The 24,438-nt window shown below is 53.4% G+C and overlaps 1 protein-coding gene across 1 annotated transcript; it reads left to right on the top strand.

The window, feature by feature from the left end:
* Window positions 1-1,241: 1,241 nt before the first annotated feature.
* Window positions 1,242-19,658, top strand: IDH2 (isocitrate dehydrogenase (NADP(+)) 2; the record flags this gene model as incomplete). Its single annotated transcript, XM_080693241.1, has 11 exons — window positions 1,242-1,356; window positions 11,211-11,302; window positions 12,134-12,299; window positions 13,677-13,837; window positions 13,914-14,057; window positions 15,707-15,843; window positions 16,021-16,172; window positions 18,714-18,826; window positions 18,997-19,094; window positions 19,187-19,279; window positions 19,562-19,658. 11 exons carry the CDS (start codon window positions 1,242-1,244, stop codon window positions 19,647-19,649), a joined length of 1,359 nt encoding a protein of 452 aa, XP_080549367.1. The 3' UTR covers window positions 19,650-19,658.
* Between the last annotated feature and the right edge of the window lie 4,780 nt (window positions 19,659-24,438).

Consider the following 24,438-nt stretch of genomic DNA (forward strand, 5'->3'; position numbering starts at 1 on the left):
AGAATCTGGAACAGAGTGAAAGAGATAACAGGGTGTTCTAGCCACGCTGGCACAAGACCAGGCCTTTGACTGAGGGCTCAGGCTTTGGAGTACCCCACAGCAGCCTTCCCTCGGGCCCGGTCTGCAGGACTCTGGGGCCAAAGAGGTAGCTCTGCCAGGCTGGAACTGGGCCGGTGGAGTTTTGAAGTGAACAGTTCAAGGTCACCTTCCTGGCTGGGCTTCATCTGGCCATGTTGACCAGGCAGAGTATGTGTGTGTGTGTGTGTGAGCCCCAAACACAGGGCAGAAAGGTTGTTTCTGTTTGGAGTGAATTGTGTGGGAAAAGGCAGCAGGTTATCACATTTTTCTAATAAAGCCTCGGTGTCTCAGTTCAAGAAAAGGGGTGAAGACAGACCTTTGTTGTGTGTGGTAACTCCCATCAGTCTTTTGCATGCATACAGGCAAAAATGAAGTGTTTCAGCGGGGTTGGGGGGAGGCTCAGCGGTGAGCCCTGACTACCATCCAGGAGGCCCCGGTTCCACTCTCCCAGCCGGTCTGCACCGCTGCCCATCTGGAAGGAGAAAACCATCGGTCGCGGCTGCGCAGAGGGCGCCCGAAGCCTTGTACACGCAGCGTTCCCCCGGGTCTCCCGGCAGCCCTGCTTTGTAACATCGCTTTTGGCACAGGGGAAGCTAAGGGACTTCGGGGACTAGCATTCTGACCTAGTGAGAAGCAGAAAGGGGACTTCAACCTTCGACTCGGTCAGTCTACACAACCAGTTGGAGAACTTGAGTCAGGTGGCTCAAGAACGCAGAATCCGCGCTTGGTTACTGGGTTAATGCAAAGGGACATGGGGGCTAAGGCGACATGTGAGCAACTAATGCCGGTTTTAGGGAGGCAGCCGGGGGCCGGGCGGGGGGCTCGTGGGCTCTGGCTCCCACTGAACCCGGCAGGCGGCAGCGCCTGGGCAGCGCCGGCTCCTGCCAGGCCCGGGACGGCCCGGGCCCGCCCCTCCCGGCGAGGCCCAATGGCGCGTGGCCCTGCGGTCCTGGCCCCGCCCCCTCCCGGCGAGGCCCAATGGCGCGTGGCCCCGCGGTCCCGCCCCGCGGCCCCGGCCCCCGGCCCCTGCCGGCGAGGCCCAATGGCGCGTGGCCCTGCGGCCCCGCCCCGCGGCCCCGGCCCGCGCAGCCCCGCGGGTCTCAGGCCGCGGGTGGGGCGGCGCCCCGGGTTTCGCCTCCCGCCCGTCCGCTCGCCCGCTCGCGATGGCCGGCTACCTGCGGGTCGCACGCGCGCTCTGCAGAGCCTCGGGCCCCGGGCCGGCCTGGGCGCCGGCGGCCGCGATCCCGCCCAGCCTGCAGGAGCAGCCGCGGCGCCACTGTGAGTGCCACCAGGGGCGGGCGGGCGGAGGGGCGGGGGGCGCAGGGACGGTGGCCGCTGTGACGCGGCGACCGCGGGCTCCGCGAGGCCTCGGGGCTCCCCGCGCCCCCGGGGTCCCAGGAGGGGCCCTGGGTGTCCGGCCCCGGGCGGTCCTGCCCGCCCCGCGGCTCGCGAGCGAGCAGGGGGAGGGTCGCGGCGAGGCCCTGCGCAGACAAAGGCGCAGAGGGGAGGCACCCGCTTCCCCTTCCTTTCAGCCCGGCGCGCTCCGATCTGTCCTCCCGGCCAGGCCCACGTCAGCTATTTTTGGAGCCATTACTCGACAGCTGGAGGAGTGTCCTTTCAATTTTCCCCTTTTGTTTAACACCCCCTCCAGCCCCCGCCGCGCCCTCTTCGCGCTGTCGAGGCTCCGTCGTGGGGCCTCTTGGCTTGACTTGCCTTTTCTTGCCCGCAGGTCTGTGCTCTGCGGCTCCTGCCGGGCTCCCAGCCTGTGAGACTGGCAGCGCGCACAAATGTTACTTTCTTGAATCTGGGATTCCCTTAGCGTCTGGGGTACTTTTAGCTCCCAGGATAAGTCAGACTTAGCTGGAGTCTCCATTACCATCCAAGCTGACCTGCCTGGCGTATGGGCATCAGCTCGACTCTAACTAACCCTGGCTACACAACCCCCTGCCTCAAAATAAAGCAGTGTATGTCTCGCTTGGCCTGTTGCCACGGGTGCCCCCAACCCCCAGGAGAGTGAGAAGGAGCGAAGCCACCGAATCTCCCAGCCAGAGTGTGTAATCTTTTTTTGTTTGGTGCTGGGGTTGAACCCAGGGGCATTCTACCTCCAAACTACATCCCCTGGGCCTATTTTTTTTTTTTTTTTTGAAACAGGGTCTCACTAAGTTGTGGAGGGCCTCACCAAGTAGCTGAGGCTGGCCACAAACCTGCAATTTTCCTGTCTCAGCCTCCCAAGTACTGGGATTACAAGCGTGTGCCACCATGCCTGGCTAAGAATGAGTAATCTTTAACTGAGTGTCCAGCAGCTGACCAAGCTGGGCCCCTGTCCCTCCTCTGCCACACGGAGAGGGGCATATCTGCTTCTGTGCTTCTGGGATCTGTCTTTAAGGGGTCAGCCCTGAAACTCCAGGGTTCCAGGTAACCCAGGCCCCAAGGACTGTCCTATGGCACACCTTCAGCAAAATGGTAGAAGTTAGATATATTTTCTTTTTCTTTTTCTTTCTTTCTTTTTTTTTTTTTTGTGGTACTGGGGATGAAACCCAGGGGCCTTCTACTTCTGGTCTACACTCTCAGAACTATTTTATATTTTGTTTGGAAACAGGGTCTTACTAAGTTGCTGACAGCCTCACTAAGTAGCTGAGGCTGGCTTTGAACCTGCACGATCCTCCTGTTTTAGCCTCCCAAGTACTGGGATTATAAGTGTGCGCCATCACACCCGGTTTAGATATATTTTCTAATTCTCCCCGTTTTACTGCCCTGCTGGTGAAGAAGAGAAACAGGCCAAGCACAGTGGCCCATATTTGCAATCCTAGTATTTGGGAGGCTGAGATGGAGGACCACAGGTTAGAGACCAGTGCAAGGTAGTAACTTAATGAGATTTGTTTCAAAATAAAAAATAAAAAGGAAGGGCTGAGAGTGTATATAGCTCAGTAGTAGAGCTTTAGGCCTGGGTTCAATCCCTAGTATTAACAAACAAAAAACAAAAGAGAGAAAACAGAAAACTACACTAAGAGAAAAACAAAGCCCTTTGGGGTCTTGGGAGTCTAGATTTGTATACACCTTTTATTATTTATTTACTTTTTGTGACACTGAGGATTGAACTCAGGGGAATTCTACCACTGAGCTTGAAACAGGATTTTGCTAAATTCAGAGGGCCTCAATTAGTGGCTGAGGCTAGCCTGAATCTGTGATCCTCCTGTCTCAGCCTCCTATGTATTGGGATTACAGGCTTGCACTGGCTAGATACTATTTTATTTTACTTTTTGTGGTACCGGGGATTGAACCCAGGGGCATTCTTCCTCTGAGCTACACCCCCCTATTTTTTATTCTTTATTTGAAAACAGGGTCTCACTAAGTTATGGAGGGCCTTGGTAAGTAGCTGAGCCTGGCAGCGAATCTGTGAGCCTCCCGTCTCAGTCTCCCAAGTACTAGGATTACAAGCATGCGCCACCACGTCCGGCTTCATTATACTTTTAATAAGTAGTCAGTTGTAGGTGCTTCCAGAAGTCCCAGGTGGGGAGGTTATTAGTGGGAAAAATGCCAGCAGTTTGGGTTGGACATTAGACCATACAGTTCACAGCTCTGCCAACTCGTTACCTGGCAACGCTGCTGGAGACAGACTACTTGGCATCCCCCTTGATTACTGGGAGAGGATATTTTTTGGCTGAAACAGCCCTGTGAATTTGCTCTCTTGCGGTTCTTTCCGACTACCCAGCCTCCAGCGACTGCTGCTGGTTGTGGTAACTTAGAGCTCTAGCCAGAAACACACTGCCCTCAGATCTCGGGGGCTTGCCTGCACTCTGAGGTTTTACCGGCTCAGGGCTGCTCACCAAGTTCTGCAGACCCATGGGCGGAGTTCTTCTCAGTTTCCCTGTGCCGCTTTGTTTCAACTACATCAGATAAGAGCCCAGTAACCCCCACCCCCATGAGGTGTTGAGAGGAAAGTCCAGGGCCTGCTCCCAATCCTCCTGCACCTGATGTTGAAGCCTTTGGACTGATTCCTTTCACAGTGGGAGGTGCTGGAAACTGCTCTCTGATCACGGTGGCAGCGGCCAGGGCTTGAGGCCTGCCTTGGGGTTTATATTTTTGTAAACCCATGTGAAAATGCTAGCAGATCCCACTCTCCCCCCAGTGCTGGGGATCTAGGTTAGGGTCTTATGTATGCTAAGCAAGTGCTGTACCACAGAGCTATGCCTCCATCTCAGTCTGCAAATACTGATATACTCCAGGCTGTGAGTTCCTCTGTGGCAGGGACCACATTGATGGTCAAGAGCCACCATGTACCTTTGATGCTGCAGGACTCCCTGCCTCCGTGGCTCTGCGCCAGGAGGGTGGGAGGGGAGGGGAGTGAGACCAGAGGCAAGAGCTGAGCAGCCCCCACTGGGGGATCCAGGTTACCTTAACTTGACCTTCATTCATGCCTTTAACAAATACCTCTTGTGAGTCAGATAAGGTGCTGGGGAGAGGGCTGGGAAAAGGACCAGGAAAGACTAATTTGACTGTGGGAGGGGATCGATGGTATAGAAGGCACATTGACTGGGCTGTGATATATGGTCACAGGAGCTGACAAGGAAAGGGTATGTGGGCGCTTGGCTGGGGCATCCAGAAAAGACCTGGCGAAGGAGGTGCCCAGGAGGGGGAGATGCAGAGGAAGAGGGACTTGCAGGTGCCGAGGCCCCGCTGGAGCTGCGGAGTGGAGTGGAGCCAGGGCTGGCTCAGCCAGCACTGTGGTGAATGACAGGGGGGCCGTGGAGGGCTGGAGGCTGTTTTATTTACTTTTTTTTTTTTTGGTACTGGAGATTGAACCCAGGGACTCTGAGCTATATCCCCAACCCTATTTCTATATTATTTTTATTTTTGTTTGTTTTTTTTAATTTATTTTTATTTTTATTTTTTTTTGGTGGTACTGGGGTTCCTGGAAACCCTTCTACCTCCGGGTTACACTCCCAGGCACATTTTTATACCTTTTTATTTGGAAACAGGGTCTCCCAAGCCATCGCGGCTGACTTCCAACGTGCGCGATCCTCCTGTCTCTGCCTCCCAAGCACAGGGATTACAAGCGTGAGCCACCACGCCTGGCATATTTTTTATTTATTTATTTATTTAATTTATTTTTGGTGGTACTGGGGTTCCTGGAAGCCCTTCTACCTCCGGGCTACACTCCCAAACCTATTTTATATTTTTTTGAAACAGGGTCTCTTACGCCAGCGCGGCTGGCTTCGAACCTGCCTGTCTCCGCCTCATATTTTTATTTTGAAACAAGGTCTTGCTAGGTTGACGAGAGCCTCGCTACTTGCTGAGACTGGTTGCAAAACGACGATCCTTCTGTCTTAACCTCCCAAGTACTGGGATTGCAGGTGTGAGCCACCACGCCCAGCATGGATGAAATTTGAAGAGCCAATGGGATTTGTTGATGGTCTGGCTATGGGTGTGAGAGAAAGAGAGGAGTGAGATGAGGAACATCTTTGAGTGTTCCCCACATCTGGTCCTTTGCTGGACAGGCAGCCTCCTGGTGAGAGCAGCGTGATAGGAATGAGATAAAGGCCACTGGGCTCCCGGCCTGTGTATTTAAATTTTTTTGGGTAAAATTTCTGATTTGGGGGGAGTGCTGGTTAAATTCTTACTATTTTTGTTTATTTATATTTGCTAAAAGCCATGGTGGCACATGTCTGTAATCCCAGGATGTGAAAGGCTGAGAAGAAGGTTGGAAGCCGGCCTCAGCTACTTTGTTGGAAGCCAGCCTGAGCCACTTACAGACCTTGTTTCAAAATAAAGAATAAGCCAGGAGTGGTGGCTAAACACTTGTCATCCCAGTATTTGAAAGGCTGAGACAGGAGAATTGCAGGTTCACAGCCAGCCTCAGCTAATTAGTGAGATCTTCCACAACTTAGCGAGACCTTGTTTTAAAATAAAGAATAGCCGGGCGTGGTGGCACAGGCTCGTCATCCCAGCATTCGGGAGGCTGAGACAGGAGGATGGCAGTTCAAGGCCAGCCTCAGCTACTTATTGAGGCCCTCTGCAACTCAGTGAGACCCTGCTTCAAAATAAAGAATAAAAAATAGGGCTGGAGGTATAGCTTGGAGGTACAATGCCCCTGGGTTCCATCCCCAGTACCGCAAAAAAAAAAAAAAAAAAAAAAGAAAAGAAAAAGAAAAAATAGTCTGGAGGTGCAGCTTGGAGGTAGTGTCACTGGTTTCAATACTGAGTACTACCAAAAAAAAAATAATAAAAAAATAATAAGATGGGGCTGGGAGGTGTAGCTCAGAGGAAGAATGCCCCTGGATTCAATCCCCAGTACCACCAAAATAAATAAATAAATGAAATAAAAAATAGCCGGGCATGGTGTATCACACTTGTAATCCCAGTACTTGAGAGGCTGAGACAGGAGGATCATGGGTTCCAGGTCAGCCTTAACGACTTAGTGAGGCCCTCTGCAGCTTAATGAGACCCTGTTTCAAAAGAAAAGAATAAAATAGGGCTGGGGAGTGTAGCTCATAGTAGAATGTCCCTGGAGTTCCCTCCCCAGTACCCAAAACAAAACAAAACAAAAACAAAACCCCCAAGTATTTCCCCTCCTGACTGTGAAGTGTACAGTGCGGAGGTGTTAAGCACATTCACTTCTTGTATAACCATCTCCAGAACATTTTTATCTTGCAAAACTGAAACTCTATATCCGTTCAACAGTAACAGGGTATTTCCTTTTCCCCCATCTCCCGCAAACACCATTCTTTCTGTTTCTGGGAATTTGACTCCTCTAGGTACCTTATGCAAGTAAAACCATACAGTGTTTTTCCTTTTTTTTGGGGGGGGGTGGTACTGGGGTGGTACTGGGGAAGCCCTTCTACCTCCGGGCTACACTCCCAGACCTATTTTTGCATTTTTATTTGGAAACAGGGTCTCCTAAGCCAGCGCGCGGGGCTGGCTTCGAACCTGCGCGATCCTCCTGTCTCTGCCTCCCAAGCGCGGGGATTACAAGCGTGCGCCACCACGCCCGGCCAGTGTTTTTCCTTTTGAGACTGGCTTATTTCCCCAGGTTTCATCTCTGTTGTTGTATGTGACAGGACTCTCTTTCTTTTTAGGGCTAAATATCGTGCCATTGTATACATAGACCACATTTTATTTACCCATCCACCCTCCAATGGACACTTGGGCTGCTTCCACTGTTTGGCTACTGTGAGCAGTGCTGCTGTGGATATGGAATCAAAGAGCTCTTCCAGTCTCTGCCTTTGTCTTTTGGACATACATACAGAAGTGGAATTTTATTTATTTATTTATTTGTTTATTTATTTATTTATTTATTTATCTATTTACTTACTTACTTACTTATTTGTGGTACTGGGGATGGAACCCAGGGACCTTATACCTCTGAGCTATACTCCCAACCCTATTTGGTTCTTTTATTTTGAAACAAGGTTTCACTAAGTTGTGGAGGGCCTCACTAAGTAGTTGAGACTGGCCCTGACCCTGCGATCCTCCTGTCTCAGCCTCCCAAATACTGGGATTACAAGAGTGCGCTACCACGCCCGGCTTCAGAAGTAGAATTGCTGGGTCATGTGATAATTGATATTTTGTGGGGGAATTTCTTATACTATTTTTTTTTGAGGTACTGGGGATGGAACCCAGGGGTCATTCTATCTCTGAAATACACCCCAGCCCTATTTTTTATTCTTTTTTTTTTTTTTTTTGGTGGTACTGGGGGTGGAACCTAGAGGCTTTCTACCTCTGGGCTATACTCCCAGACCTATTTTATATTTTATTTGGAAACAGGGTCTCACTAAGTTGCTGAAAGCCTCACTAAGTAGCTGAGGCTGGCTTCGAACCCGTGCTATCCTCCTGTCTCAGCCTCCCAGGCGCGGGGATTACAAGCGTGCGCCACCATGCCCATTTCCCTCATACTGTTTTCTAAGGTCACTACCATTTTACATTCCCACCAACAGCACACAGGGTTCCAATCCCTCCATCTCCTCCACATTTGCTATTTTTTCTGTGTGTGTGTTCTTACTGGGGGTTGACCCCAGGCGTGTTCTACCTCTGAGATATACCCCTAGTCCTATTTTATTTTATTTCTGTGGTACTGGGGATTGATCCTAGTGGCACTCTTAACCTCCACGCTACATTCTCAGCCCAATTTTATCTCTTATTTAGAAACAGGGTCTCTAGAATACTGAGAGCCTTGCCAAATTGGTATGGCTAGCTTTTTTTCTTCTTCTCGGTAGAGGGGACTGAACTCAGGGGCATTCTACCTCTGAGCTACACCCCCAGTCCTATTTTTTATTCTTTATTTTGAAATAGCATCTCACTAAGGGCCTCACTAAGTAGCTGAGGCTGTCCACAAACCTGTGATCTTGTCTCAGCCTCCCAAGCACTGGGATTACATGTGTGTGCCAATATACCTGGCTTCCCAAGGCTGGCTTTGAACCTGCGATCCTCCTGTCTCTGCCTCCCAACCAAGTCCTGGGATGATAGGCCTTTGCCACCATGCCCAGTTCTCATGATGGTTTGATTTACACTTCCCTAATGATTAGTGATTTGAGCGATTTTTCTTGTGCTTGTTGGCTGTATGTATATCATCTTCAAAGAAATGTCTGTTCAAGTCTTTGCCTGTTTATTAAAATTGATGTTTGCAAGCCAGGTGTGACACACATCTGTAACCCCCCCCGTATTTGGGAGAATGAGGTAGGATCACAAGATCAAGGAGAGCCTTAGCAATTTAGTGAGACCCTAGGCAACCTAGCGAGACCTGTTTCAAAACAAAAGCCCCTTGGTCCAATACTCGATGCTGTACACACACACACTAAAAATAAATACATAAAATTGTTGTTCGCTTCATTGTTTTTGCAATCTCCGTATTTTTAAATCTTGGTCCCCAAAGAACATCTTTAAAAAATCCACTCCCAGCTGAGCTTGGTGGTGCATGCCTGTAGTTCCAGTACCTGGGAGACCAAGACAGGAGAATCACAGGTTCGCGGCCAGCCTCAGCTGTTTAGTGAGGCCTTGTGCAACTTAGTGAGACCCTGTTTCCAGATGAATAAAAAAATAGGGCTAAAGGTGTAGCTCAGAGGTAAAATGCCCTGGGTTTCATCCTCAGAACAACAACAACAACAACAAAAAATTCGCTTTCTGGGCCGGACAGAAAGCCTCTGCTGGCTTGAGTTCACGTTACTGTCTCTACTTCTGTCGGAAATTTGCTTTGAGGGAGGCCCGAGCATCCCTGCCTTTGACCCCAACACAACATGCTCTCTTTCTGTTACTCCTGTTACCTGCAGGTTTTTCCCCTTCTAGACTTATCTTCTGAGGACTGCACTGGGTGTTTGAAGCATTACAGCATTCTACGCCCGGCGTCTAGCCCCATTTTTTATTCTTTAATTTGAAACCGGGTCTCACTGAGTTGCAGAGGGCCTCACTAAGTAGCTGAGGCTGTCTTGCGAACCGCCATCCTCCTGTCTCAGCCTCCCGAATGCTGGGATTACAAGCTGTGCCACCACGCCCGGCAGGTTTTTCGTGTGCATTAGACTTTGCTGGAAAAGCCTCCCGTGTCCCCCTGCACTGCCTCCCCAGGCCCCTCTCAGCCTCCTGCTGGGTCTTTGGTGCTTCTCCGGAGGTTGACTGATCTGCGCCAACTTGGACCCTAGTTCCATTCACAGGTGCCCAAGTCCGCCCTTGCCATTGAGTAAGGTCCACGTCCTCCCGCCTCTGCTGCTGTCAAGTTCTGTCACCTTAGGCAGTAAACTGGTGCCTCGGTTTTCTAACTTTTTTTTATTGTGCTGGAAACTGAACCCAGGGCCCTGCACATGCTAGGCAAGCATTCTACCTCCTCCCTCAGTTTCTCCACATTTAAGGTGGAGATGACACCTCCCTTGGGACTCTTGGGGATTCAATAGGAGGTAAGAGCCGGGGCGCTGTTGGCACAGGGCGGGCTCTGGGGACTCTTTACCATTCTCACTGCTGCTTAACTCGCCAGTTGCAAGCAACTGGCGAACTGAATGATTGTCTAACTTTGAGAGGATTTAATTGGAAGAACTCAAGGTACTTCAAGGAACTCAAGGGAAGAGTTTGAGTTTCAAGCTGGGTGTGATGGAGCACGCTTGCAATCCTAGTACTTGGGAGGCTGAGACTGGAGGATCGCAGGTTTGGGGCAGGCTTCAGCAACCTTGTGAGGCCCTCTGCAACTTGGTGACACCCTGCTTCAAATAAAAGAATAAAATAAGCCGGGCATGGTGGCGCACGCTTGTAATCCCCGCACTTGGGAGGCTGAGACAGGAGGATCGCACGGGTTCGAAGCCAGACTCAGCTACTTTAGTGAGGCTCTCAGCAACTTAGTGAGACCCTGTTTCCAAAAATAGGTCTGGGAGTATAGCCCGGAGGTAGAAAGCCTCTGGGTTCCACCCTCAGTACCACAAAAAAAAAAAAAAAAAAAAAAAAAAAGAATAAAATAGGACTGGGGGTGTAGCTTAGGGGTAGAATGCCCCTGGATTCCATCCCCATTAAAAATAAAAAAAGGGAATTGAGTCTTGGACAAGGGGGACGCCGGGGTTCCACAAGGAATGGGTGGCAGAAGGCCCTGGACAGCTCTTGGGGTCTTTTTTTCATTTTTTTTTCATGGTACTAGGGGTGGAACCCAGGGGCTTTCTACCTCCGGGCTATACTCCCAGACCTACTTTATATTTTATTTGGAAACAGGGTCCCACTAAGTTGCTGAGAGCCTCACTCAGTAGGTGAGGCTGGCTTCGAACCTGTGCGATCCTCCTGTCTCAGCCTCCCAAGTGCTGGGATTACAAATGTGCGCCACCACGCCCAAACTCTCCAGGTCTTGATGCTGGACAAGGTGTCCACAGCTGGTTGTCATTCTCTGGGCTCTCCTGCCTTCAGAGTCCACTGGAAGGGCCTGGCCCAGCCCCTTGACCAGGAGTGGGGTGGGCCTCTCTCTGGCTAGTCCTATCTGGCCATATCTGATGGGGATCCAAGTCCCCGAAACAGTCAGCGAGCCGCTTCTTCAGAAGGGGGCATGGTGTGGGGCTGCCGGAGCCTTGGCTGCCTACGCTCCCTCCCTGGGGCAGGGCAGACCTGGACGGGAGAGAGGGGGGTCCCCTGCCGTCCTCCCTAGAGGCCTGACGCGCTGTGTGCGCCGCTTCCAGATGCCGACAAGAGGATCAAGGTGGAGAAGCCAGTGGTGGAGATGGACGGGGACGAGATGACCCGCATCATCTGGCAGTTCATTAAGGAGAAGGTAGGCCCCTCCCACCTGGGGCTCTCCAGGCCGGCCGGCCCTGTTCAGTCTGCGAGGTCTCTCGTGGCCCTCCGGGTGGAGGGCAGCAGTCCCTTCTCATCTGACGCGCCATCTTTCCCGCGCACACAGTTCTTCCCCCGAGCAGCCTCTCGTGTCCCTGCTGAAGCCAGTGTGTCTTCCAGACTTTGAGCGGCTTCAGGCTGAGCCTTTATCCTCTCTGCAGGTTGCGCTGACACCCTGCATCTCCACCATGGCCAGTGGTCCTGGGGAAGGGGCTGCGGCTTGGCTTCTCCAGGTTGCCATGGTCTGGATGTGCCCCGAGAGTGTGTGTTGTCCGTGTGAAGACCCATAGTGGGTGTGTGTCCCTGGGAGAAAGATTAGCTTGACATGACCACATTTTTGTGTGTGTGGCAGTACGGGGGAGGGACCCCAGGGCTCTGCACGTCGCTAGGCCAGCGCTCTACCACTGAGCCAGATCCCAACCTCTGCGATTGTTGCTTCCGGGTGTAAAGGTCTCAGCGCAGGTGCAGGAGACTGGGGGCCGGCTGTGCAGAGGGAGCTACTCTGGAGGGACTTGGGGCTGGGGCCAGGCTGGCTCCACGGGCCGTGCTGGGGAGCCCTTGCCGGGCTGTGGCCTGGTCTGCTGACCTTCGCCCAGAGTCCCAGCCCCTCTCAGCGCTGGCCAGGCCCCCCTGAGGCACGGCCCACCCCAGCCCTCTGCAGGGCTCTCCCGGCCTCCTCCACCCCGCCCTGCCATAGCCCCTGCTCCGCCTCCTGTCCTCAGCTCCCCACAGCCGTTGGGCTGACGCCTGGCTCTGGTCCCTTCCCTAGCTCATCCTGCCCCACGTCGATGTCCAGCTCAAGTATTTCGACCTCGGGCTCCCGAACCGTGACCAGACGGATGACCAGGTCACCATTGACTCCGCACTGGCCACACAGAAGTACAGCGTGGCCGTCAAGTGTGCCACCATCACCCCTGACGAGGCCCGCGTGGAAGGTGCGAGGGGGCCGGGTTCTGCCCTTAGCCTCTAGGCTTGGTGGGGACAGTCGGCCATGTCGCTTGTCCTGGACCTGGGAGGTTGAAGTTTCTGGTGCTAGGGCTTTCCTGAAGCCAGCTTCACCTGGGGCTGGGGATAAGTGGTGGAGTCTGAGAGGTGACCCCAAGTCACTGTCGGTGCAGTGGGGGACGGTGTGGTTACGGGCTGAGGTGCAGCCCGGGTGGGTGGTGTTTCTGCTGTGCTGTGTGCAGGGAGCCTCTGAGGCCCGGGGAGCCTGCTGGTGTCGTCCCTTTGCTGCCTCAACACCGCATTGTGGCTGCCACTGCCCTGGATATCATGCGTGGGTCGCTGAGAGCTGCCGGCCAGGCCTGGACTGGCTGTTGGTCCTAGGTTCAGGGGAGGATGCTTTTGCAGGTTCTGTGAAATGGCACCAATGTGTAGAGAAAGGGGTGAGGCTTGGCTAAGTCAAGAAAGGACAGTTTGGACATTTTCTGAGCTTTCTTAATTTCTGCATCTGAAGGAGTTGGAAGGAGGCATTCAGCCTCCAGGCCGCAGACTCTCTTGGCCGCCCTTGACCTTCCCAGTTAAAGATGGCCATAGGGAAATGGAGTCATAGCTGGGTGTGGTGGTGCATGCCTGTAATCCCAGTACTTGGGAGGCTGAGACAGGAGGATGGCAGGTTCAAGGCCAGCCTCAGCAAGTAGTGAGATTCTCATCAACCCAGTAAGACCCTGTTTCCAAATAAAAATAAAATAAGGCTAAAATGAAAAAGTGAAAAGGAAGCTGAGCCGGGCGTGGTGGTGCATTTGGGAGGCTGAGACGGGAGGATAGTGGTTCACAGCCCGCCTCAGCTACTTGAGAGGCCCTTTGCAACACAGTGAGACCGTTTCAAAAAATAAGAATAAAAAATAGGGTTGGAAAAAAAGTAAAAAAAAAAATAGAGCTGGGGGTATAGCTCAGAGGTAGAATGCCCCTGGGTTCCAACCCCAGTCCCATGAATAAATGAACGAATGAACGAATGAATGAATGAATGAATGAACAAATAAATAAAAACTGGGCTGGGGGTGTAGCTCGAAGGTAGAACGCCCTTGGGTTCCATTCCTAGCATCTCAAAAAAATTCTGGTTGGAGCCGGGCGTGGTGGCGCACGCTTGTAATCCCCGCGCTTGGTGGAGACAGGAGGATCGCATAGGTTCCAAGCCAGCCTCACTGGCTTAAGAGACCCTGTTTCCAAATAAAAATATAAAATAGGTCTGGGAGTGTAGCCTGGAGGTAGAAGGGCTTCCAGGAACCCCAGGACCACTAAAAAAAAAAAAAAAAAAAAAAAATTCTGGCTGGAAGGAGGGGTGCAGAGCCTCCTGTTGTTTCTGCCGGCAGAGTTCAAGCTGAAGAAGATGTGGAAGAGCCCCAACGGGACCATCCGGAACATCCTTGGGGGGACAGTCTTCCGAGAGCCCATCATCTGCAAAAACATCCCCCGCCTGGTCCCGGGCTGGACCAAGGCCATCATCATTGGCAGGCATGCCCACGGTGACCAGGTAGGCCAGGCCAGGCCAGTCCATCGGCCTGGGCCCCCGCGGCAGCCTGGGCCTGACGTTCCTCTTGTCTCCGCAGTACAAGGCCACAGACTTCGTGGTGGGCCACGCTGGCACGTTCAAGATGGTCTTCACCCCCAAGGACGGCAGCGGCACCAAAGAGTGGGAGGTGTTCAACTTCCCATCGGGCGGCGTGGGTATGGGCATGTACAACACTGACGAGGTGAGCCCCTCTGCCCTCCATCTCTGTCCTGTGCTCTCCTTTCTTGGGTGTTGGCCTCAGTCTCAGACCAGCAAGAGGCAGGGGTGAGCAGGGTAGTACCAGGTTTATCCCTTGTCTACTTGGAATAAGCCGCACCCCAGGCACAGGAACCGAGAACTGGGGAGGGGGAAGCCGGGCGTGGTGTCACCCAGTACTTGGGAGGCTGAGATAGGACGATGGCAGTTTCAAGGCCGGCCTCGGCAACTTAGCGAGACCCTGTTTCAAAAATAAAAATAAAGCTGGGCATGGTGGTGCACGCTTGTAATCCAGTACTTGGGAGGTTGAGACAGGAGGATGACTGGTTCTCGGCCAGCCTCAGCTACTTAGTGAGGCCCTCCGCAACTTAGTGAGACCCTGTTTCAAAATAAAAAATAAGCCGGGCGTGGTGGCGCATGCTTGTAATCCCCGCGCTTGGGAGGCAGAGACAGGAGGATCACGCAGGTTCCAAGCCAGCTGGGCTGGCTTACGAGACCCTGTTTCCAAATAAAAAGTATAAAATAGGTTTGGGAGTGTAGCCCGGAGGTAGAAGGGCTTCCAAGAACCCCAGTACCGCCAAAATAAATAAATAAATAAGGCTGAGGGTGTAGCTCCGAGATAGAATGCCCTGGGTTCAATCCTCATTACCACAAAAATATTAATAAATAAACAAATAAATAAAAGATTGGGATTAGCTTGAAGATAGAATGTCCCGAGCTTCAATCCCACTACCCTCGCTGCAAAAAGAGTGTAGGAGGTACCTTTGCAAAGTAAATCTTGGGGGTGGCTTGTTCCCCAAAGTTCATGAGGATTAATGAACCCACATAAACAGCAGATACCTGCCGGGCGCGGTGGGCACGTTTGTAATCCCCGCGCTTGGGAGGCTGAGACAGGAGGATCGCGCAGGTTCGAAGCCAGCCTCAGCTGTCTTAAGAGACCCTGTTTCCAAATAAAATATAAAATAGGTCTGGATGCACGCTTGTAACCCCAGCATTAGGGAGGCTGAGATGGGAGGATCATGGTTCGTGGACAGCCTCAGCTACTTAGTGAGGCCCTCCGCTACTTAGTGTGACTCTGTTTCAAAATAAAGAATAAAAAATAGGGCAGGGGGTGTAGCTCAGAGGTCAAATGCCCCTGGGTTCCATCCCTAGACCTGCAAAAAAAAAAAAAAATAGGTCTGGGAGTGTAGCCCTAGGTAGAAGGCCCCTGGGTTCCATCCCCAGTATCACAAAAAACAAAACAAAACAAAAAACAGCAGATACCTGCTGGACATGATGGTGCACACTTGTGATCCCAGTACTTGGGAGGCCGAGACAGGAGGATTGAGAGTTCAAGACCAGCCTCTGCAACTTAGCAAGACCCTGCTTCATAAATAAATAAGTGAAAAGGGCTGGGGGTACTGCTCAGTGGTAAAGGATCCCTGGGTTCCATCCTCAGTACCACAAAAAAAAAAAAAAAAAAAAAAAAGAAAGAAAGAGAAATAAAAGAAAGAAACAGCAGGTGTCCACTGTACGGAGGCCAGGGTTGGAAACCTTGTGGGGCCAGGGACGCTGTTCCTGGAGAGCTGGGCCTGGGCCTGGGAGAGCTGGCATTTGGCAGGCTGGGACCATGCTGGGCCCTCTCTCTTCCCGCAGTCTATCTCGGGTTTTGCGCACAGCTGCTTCCAGTACGCCATCCAGAAGAAGTGGCCGCTCTACCTGAGCACCAAGAACACCATCCTGAAGGCCTACGATGGGCGCTTCAAGGACATCTTCCAGGAGATCTTTGACAAGTAACAGCCTCGCCCTTCGCTGCTTCCCAAGGGCTCCACAACCTCCCGCCTCCCTGTGCTGTCCGTCCTGCCTGGGGAGGTCACTACCCCTGTGCCTTGCTCAGCTCTGGGGCTCAGGGAGGGTCCCCGACCTGCCAGCCTCCCATCCTCTCCCACAACCAGCCCGTTCACTCCCAGGCACTACAAGACTGACTTTGACAAGAACAAGATCTGGTACGAGCACCGGCTCATTGATGACATGGTGGCCCAGGTCCTCAAGTCCTCGGGTGGCTTCGTGTGGGCCTGCAAGAACTACGACGGGGACGTGCAGTCGGACATCCTGGCTCAGGGTAGGCGGGGAGGGACCAGGGATGGACCACCGTCTTCTCAAGCCAGAGAGGTCTCTAGAATGGCCGCAGGTTGCATTGCAGGCTTCCGTGTAGACAGCAGGGGGCAGGAGCACCCCGGCATCTGAGTGAGAGAGGCCCCCCCCAAACTAGGTTTGGACTGGTGTGATGCTAAGAGGGCCCAGGAACCCAAGCTCCGGGGCCAGGCTGCCAGTCCTGAGGTTGCCGGGTCTGTGATGGGCCACTTGACCGTCTGGCAGCAGTGGGGGAGGATGCTCTTCGGATGACAGCGGTTCGTCCTGCACAGTCGACCTCAGGGGTGGAGGAGCAGGTGGGGGATGGCAAGCCCCCAGCCCCAGGGTGTCCCGAGAGACAGACTGGATTGCATCACAAAGCACAGGCAAGGCCAGCAGACAGGTGTGCAAGCAGGTGTGGGCACCCTGGAGCAGCTGCAGGCGAGGCACGGGGTGCAGGGGACAGGTGCCATTGGCAGGCCCAGGTGCAGCTGCGAGGGAGCCTAGGACAGGTCGTGATGGGTGGACAGGCAGAGGCCACCCAGCCCAGTGGTCCCAGAGCTTTGGAAGGCAGAAGCAGGAGATCGCAAGGTTGAAGGCAGCCGGGCAACCTAGTGAGATTGGGTCTCACTGTAAAGTAAAGGGTGGGCGTGGTGGCGCACGCCTATAATCCCAGTATTGGGAGTCTGAGACAGCGGGTTGGCAGGTTCGAGGACAGCCTCAGCAATTTGGTGAGACCTTGTTTCAAACTAAAAAAATAAAATAGGGCTGGGGGTGTAGTTTGGAGTAGAATGCCTCTGGGATTAAGCCTCAGAGGGGCTTTTTTTTTTTTTTTTGTGGTACTAGGGGTGGAACTTAGGGGCATTCTACCTCCAAACTGTACTCCTAGCCCAATTTTTTTTTTTTTTTTTTTTTTTTTTTTGTGGTACTGGGGTTCCTGGAAGCCCTTCTACCTCCGGGCTACACTCCCAGACCTATTTTTTACATTTTCATTTTTGGAAACAGGGTCTCCTAAGCCAGCGCGCGCGGCTGGCTTCGAACCTGCGCGATCCTCCTGTCTCTGCCTCCCAAGCGCGGGGATTACAAGCGTGCGCCACCACGCCCGGCAGAGCCCTATTTTTTATTCTTAATTTTGGAACAGGGTCTCACTGAGTTGTGGAGGGCCTCACTAAGTAGTAGCTGAGGCTGTCCACAAACCGCGATCCTCCTGTCTTAGCCTCCCAAATGCTGGGATTACAAATGTGCGCCACCACATCCAGCTCAAATAAAAAAATTTTTTTTTTTTTTTATAAAAGGGCTGGGCATGTAGCTCAGTGGCAGAGTACCCTTGAGCTCAGATTTCATTACTGCAAAAAAAATAAAACAAGACAAAAATAAAAACCTTGTTTTATATAAACCAGTGGCTTTATTTGAAAAGCTCATTGGCAATCCTCTCACCAGGACATTCCCATCCAAAACGGAGGATGGAAAGCCACAGAAGGGGCTGGGCTGCAGGGTAGCACGTGTGCGCTGAGCCTGCCTGAGGTGAGGCCCTGGACTCAGTCTCCAGTGGCGGGAAAGGCATGAAAATTAATGTTAAGAATATAAGGAGCCGGGTGTGGCAGTAATCCCAGTGCTTGGGAAGCTGAGACAGAAAGATCACAGGTTTAAGACTAGCCTCAGCAACTTAGCAAGATTCTTCTTCAAAATAAAAAGGGCTGGGGTATAGCTGAGAGGTAGGATGCAGCTGGGGTCAATACTAGGTAAAAATGCACAGGGCTCTCCCACAGCAAATGTTCAGAGACCGTCGTCTTCCTATGGGATCGCCCGCCTCTCCGCAGCCCATCTCAGTCTTTCCTTGGGTGCTGCAGAGGTGCTTTCAAAGTCCTGGAGGACAGAGGTCATCTGAGCTGACATTTGGATTCAGGGACATTTGGGAATAAACCACGGAGCTTGAGAGCCGGGCGCGGTGGCGCACGCTCGCAATCCCAGCATTCGGGAGGCTGAGACTGGAGGACTGCGGTTCGCGGACGGCCTCAGCTACTTAGTGAGGCCCTCTGCAACTCAGTGAGATCCTGTTTCAAAATAAAGAATAAAAAAAATCTAGGGTGGGGGTGTAGCTCGGAGGTCAAATGCTCCTGGGTTCCATCTCCAGAACCGCAAAAAAGAAAAAATAAATAAAATAAAAAATAAAAATAAATAAAACCACCTGAAAGTGCCTTCAAAGCAGGAGAAAAAGTGGTGGTTGTGACCTGGCTGGTAGCAGCTTTAGTTTTTCTGCTTGGTATGACATCTTGGGAGGCCCAGGACTCTGAGGGGCGCTGGGGTTGCTGGAGGTGGGGACCCAGATGTGCACTGGTGCGCTGGCCATAGCCACCTTTGGGGCGTTTGCCTCTGCTAGCCCTGGAGACCCAGAGCCAGGGCAGAAGAACCCTGGGCAGTCCCTGTCCTCCTGGGCCCAGTGGGGGGACTCTAGCTGAGGGGCCGGCGGGACTCCCCAGGGCTCTGAGCTGAGGTAGGAGCGCCCAGACAAGGCTCTCCTGCCCCCCAGGCTTCGGCTCTCTTGGCCTGATGACGTCGGTGCTGGTCTGCCCAGATGGGAAGACCATTGAGGCTGAGGCTGCTCATGGGACGGTCACCCGCCACTTCCGGGAGCACCAGAAGGTGAGTGTGGGGCTCGTGACCGCGCAGTGGCCATCCACGCCACAAAGCCCGTGGTCCTGACGGCTGGGAGGACGAGCTGGACTCAGCAGTCCAGGGGTGGGCAGCCACTCGCGGGGGGGCCTTCTGTAGAGCGGGCTTGGCTCTCAAGCCTCTGCGGTCCCCGTCTCCAGGGCCGGCCTACCAGTACCAACCCCATCGCCAGCATCTTTGCCTGGACACGGGGCCTGGAACACCGGGGCAAGCTGGATGGGAACCAGGACCTCATCAGGTGAGCGCAAGGGGCCGTGCTGGGCTGGCCTGGCCAGGCTCCATGTCCTGGCCCTGCTCAGATGGGATCTCCTCCCGCCCCCATCCCTGCAGGTTTGCCCAGACCCTGGAGAAGGTGTGTGTGGAAACCGTGGAGAGCGGAGCCATGACCAAAGACCTGGCCGGCTGTATCCATGGCCTCAGCAAGTGCGTGGCCCTGGGCACGCTGCAGGGCTGGGCTTGTGACCGTGGGAGGGAGCCAGGGGACCCCAGGGGACTCCTGTAGAGGCGCTCTTGTGAGTCAGCCTGGCTGCCAGCGGGCCCCAGTGCGGGACAAGTCAGTAGCCCTGAGGAATGGCTCAGTTTGGCCCTCCCCCCGACCTCCATCCCAGCCCAAACCATTCCCCGGCTTCTCCAGTCTGGGTGGAAGAAGAAGGCCCTTCCCAGGCCAGACGCGCGCCGCTGATGTGAATGGCCTTCTCTTGTCAGTGTGAAGCTGAACGAGCACTTTCTGAACACAGCGGACTTCCTGGACACCATCAAGAGCAACCTGGACCGAGCTCTGGGCAAGCAGTAGGGGGCGCTGCTGCCCGGCGGCGGAGGACCGGCCAAGCCCTGCGGTCCCCCGACGCGTGGAGGGTGAGCCTGGCGGCCCCTCTCCAGAGGCCTTTCTAGGGGACATATTTTTATAAGCAAAATGTTTTTTAAAAGTACGTGTGCGCTTCCCCTCATGTGAGGCAGGAGCGGTGTGCCTTACCTTAGCTGGGTAGTATGTTTTGCATATTGGCGTTTATATTGCCTTTGGTACACATGGCGCCATATTTAGTGACTAAAGAGTTCTTCACAAAATTGTCTGCTGTGTCTGTCCCTGAGGGGAAGGAGGCAGGGCGACCAGAGCAGGGGCGGGTGCACCAGGGACCCTCTGGGACACCTCAGGCTGCCAGGGGGATGGGCCAGGCAGCCGTGGCTCCAGTATCCCGCCCTGTGGCTGAGGAGCTGCTGGGACTCTCCAGACAGGCCTTTCGGTTGCCTGCAGTTTCCCAGCATGATCCATTCCACCTGGCTCTGTTTTGGGATTGTATTACTTCCGGATACACTGGATATTTGTTATTTTTTTTTCTTTGTTGGTTTTAATCTGAGCCTCTCCAGACCTTTATTTCCCCCTTAGCAGGTCTTGTCTGGGTTTGCAGGGCCTGTATGTGGTGGGGCCCCTGCAGTCCAGGCCTGTGGTTCCCAGGTTCGGCTGTGTTTTTATACTTTGGTGAAACTAGAAAAGGGGGTGAAATCTGCTGCAAAGCTACATCTATTCAATTTAAAGCATTATCCTTTACACAGTGACTATTTTTATTTATTTATTTTTGTGGTGCTGGGGATGAAACCCATGGGCTTTCTACTTCCGGGGTTTCTACACCATCAGCCCTATTTTATATTTTATCTGGAAACAGGGTCTTACTAAGTTGCTGAGAGCCTCACTAAGTAGCTGAGGCTGGCTTCGAACCTGCGCAATCCTCCTGTCTCAGCCTCCCAAGTGCAGGGATTACAAGTGTGTGCCACCGCTCCCGGTTCAGTGACTGTTTTTATTGATTTATTTTTGGTGACAATGGGGATTAAACCCAGGGAGTTCTACCTCTGCTAGCTGGGAATGCTGGTGTACATTTGTAATCCCAGCATTCAGGAAGCTGAGACAGGAAGATCACAGGTTTGTGGCCAGCCTCAGCTATAGCTACTTTGTGTGTGTGTGTGTGTGTGGTACTTGGGTTGGAACCAGGGGCATTCTACCTGTGGGCTACATCCTCAGCCCTATTTTTTTATTTTTATTCTTTCTTCTTTCTTTCTTTTCTTTCTTCTTTCTCTTGTGAGTCTGGGGATGGAACCTAGGGGCATTCGACCTCCGAGCTACACCCCCTGCCCTATTTTTAATTCTTTATTTTTTTGAAACAAAGTCTCACTAAGTTGCAGAGGACCTCACTAAGTAGCTGAGGCTGTCCTCAAACCCAATCCTCAGGTCTCAGCCTCCCAAATGCAGGGACTACAGCGTGCGCCACCACGCCCGGCTTATTCTTCATTTTGAAATAGTGTCTCACTGAGTTGCAGAGGGCCTCACTAAGTAGCTGAGGCTGTCCGTGAGCCGTAATCCTCTGGTCTCAGCCTGGGATTACAAGCGTGCACCACCATGCCCAATTTACAGATACTTTGTGAGGCCCTCCATAACTTAGTGAGACCCTGATTCAAAATAAAAAACAAAATATAGGCTGGAGGTGTAGCTTGGAGGTAAAATGCCCCTGGGTTCAATCTCCAGTTTGAACCCAGCGGCTTTCTACCTCCAGGCTAATCTCCTAGACCTACTTTATATTTTATTTGGAAACAGGGTCTCACTAAGTTGCTGAGAGCCTAAGTAGCTGAACCTGTGTGATCCTCCTGTCTCTGTCTCCCAAGTAACAGGATTACAAGGGTGGGCCACCCCCTTGGCTTTGTTTTCTTTTCTGTTTTTTTTGAGTTGTTGAAGGTCTCACCAAGTTGCTGAGACTATTCTCTAACCTATGATCCTCCTGTCTCAGCTTCCTAAGTACTGGGATTACAGGCCTAGGTCACAAATAGCTCTTAATATAACACTTACGTTGTTTTAGGTATGTATGACAAATAATTTAGAGAAAATTTAAAGTATATGAGTTGAGCCGGGCGTGGTGGCGCACACTTGTAATCCCAGCACTGGGGAGGCTGAGAGAGAATTGCTCAGGTTCAAAGCCAGCCTCAGCTACTTAGGCTTTCCACAATTTAGTGAGACCCTGTTTCCAAATAAAGTCTAAAATAGGTCTGGGAGTATAGCCTGGAGGTAGCTAGGTTTTATGTTATCTAACAGACTTTAGAATCTGTAGGCTTTGGTATTCTCAGAGAGTAGGGGGACCCTGGCACCAGCACCCCATGAATGCCAAGGGACACCTGTACTTTGCAACCCAACATGCACTTCTTGAATACTGGTGGGACTCAGCTCCCGAGACCCCAGGCTGGGAGCCATTGTTGATGGGCCTCAGGGACAGCCTTCAGCCCTGCTGCCCTTCTTCTTCATGAGCCCCCTCAATTCCCAAGGCCACAGAAGCGTAGAGAGCTGGCTCTGGCAGCCACCTCCTGGGGGGAGCTCGAGGCTTCCGGCTTATGTCCTGTCTGTCTCTGTGGCCAGCACAGGGCTGGCAGCCCAGCCTGGTGCGGGAGCTGGCTTCCATCCTGAGGCTGTGGGGGAGGGAGCAGCCTTTCTCTCCAAGTGGTGGGAATGGGGCCCTGGCCTGCACCTTTCATCCCCAGGCTCAGAGAGGCAGGTGATGGTGCCTGCAGGTGGCCACCCTCAGTTCAGTTGCCCTCCTCCGAGACAAGCCTTTCAGTGGTGGCGGTGGGAGGGGCTTCCTTCCCTGGGAAGGTCCCAAGAGCTCTGGAAAGAAGCACTGTGGTCCCCTCACTAAAGAATATTCATTTATTTATAATTATTGCTAAGTAAACTTCTCTTTTAAACAGGAACATAAAAACACAGTAGGGCTTTGCACAAGTGGATTCTCTAAACGGTTGGTTTGTATACACGTCAAAATAAGTTAGAATGGAATTCGTCCAGGCGTCTTCCCAGTCACCCGAGAGGAGGTCAGGGAGGGGGGTGAGGGCGGGAGCCTTGCCAAGACCCCCCAGCTCGGCTGCAGTACCGCCTGCTCCTCTGCTCCGCCAGGCTCAAGGCACAGGGCGGGCGTGATCCCTCCGGAGCCCTCATTCAGGCCGGGCCTTCTGTCTCCCTCCGGTTCCCAAGGCCAAGCGAGGGCGCTGTGCTGACGGGGAGGGGACGGAGGTACAGGGTTCTTTTTGGTACCAGGGGGAAAAGACATTGTAGGAAGAGGTAGTTTGCAGGGGCAATACCTTCTGCTCAGCAGGAGAAAGTGTCTTGTACAGTGACAGAGTCACTGTATCCTGAGGGTCATAGTGACGGCACCTGGGAGGCCGGCCTTGGGGTCTGGGGAGGCACACTGGGCCACCACGTGTCCACCCCAGTCCTGAGCAGTCACCCCGAGGCCCGGCTTGGTCCTTCACCTAGGAATACAGCCTTGGGGGTAGTTGTTCCCTGCACCCACGCCCGGCTCACCTGTGCCCCTCGCCCTCCCTGCCACGCGGGAGCCTGGGTGCCTTGCGATTCCTGAATGTGCTTTCGCTGCCCTGGCTGGGCCTGCCGGCCTGGGGACAGGACAAGAGCGGAGGGCTGGGGAGGGGTGACACACATCCTCGCGGCTAGAGGGCAGGCGCGGGGAGCTGCCAGCCCCCTGCCTCCCTGCTCCTGGCCTGGCAAATTGTACCTCCCGGCCAGAGCTGCGGTTCCCACTGAGCCCGCTGCCTACCGGGCGCTCTAGGTTGGGGAGGCACTAAGCACTCACAGCACACAAAAAAAGCTTACTTTTGTGGGGGGCATTATCTCCATTAAAAAACAAAACAAAAAAACAGGTGACAGAGTTGGAAAGAAAAAAATTAATAAATTACCTTCAAAATACCCCCATTTGCTAAAAAAAAAAAAAAGAAAAAAGTTTTTTCCCCTCTATGGTCTTCACTTTCCTTTTCTGTATATCCCTCTTTCCTGAGAGCCTGGTCACTCTCGGTTGACCCCATCCTCAAAGTACACACCTGTTCATAAGAAGCTACATTAGTCCCCTTCCTCCGCGGGTGGTCCTTGGCCTCTCCTGAGGACGGCCTGCCCCGCCCGGCTCAGCCGCCACCTCTCCTTGTAGTGCGCCTGAGCAAGGCATGTGGGGTTTGTCTGGGGGACCCTGGTGTAGTGCCCTGGTCCGGGGCAGGACCCATGACACCTGTCCCGATCCACCTCTGGGACGCTCACTTGGGAGCAGGGCTGCAGGACAGGGCCTGGCTGGGGTGGGATGGGGCCACATGCGGCCTGGCTCCAGTGCAGGAGGTAGAAGGCAGAGCACCCGCCTGGCCGGCCTGTGACAGAGTGGGGGAGGGACTCTGGGCCCCGGCCGGACAGGGTGGGTGGAACTGACCAGCAGGGGAGCTCAGACACCCCTAGAGCCAGGAGTTGGTCCAGAAAGAAACAGGCCTGGCTCACGTGATCTTTTTCTGTAGAGCCAGGACTGGTGAGGTGGCCAGGACAGACCCTGCCAGCCTGTGCCTTGTGCCCCGGCCCTGAGCAGCCCCGTCACATCTCTGCACCAGCCGGGGAGAGCTGAGCAGTCTCTGGTCACCCTCCCTCACCAGGACGCTGGGGCTGCGTGGCTCCCAGCAAGGCCAGTAGTATAGTCTCCATTTGGTCTAAACGTCCCTAGTGGTGCAAAGGTGTGGGCGGGGGCTTGGGCGCAGGGCCTCACCCCCACGCCCGCCCTGGCTGG

Source organism: Muscardinus avellanarius (assembly GCF_963383645.1).
Source record: "Muscardinus avellanarius genome assembly, chromosome: 3".
Classification (NCBI taxonomy): domain Eukaryota; kingdom Metazoa; phylum Chordata; class Mammalia; order Rodentia; family Gliridae; genus Muscardinus; species Muscardinus avellanarius.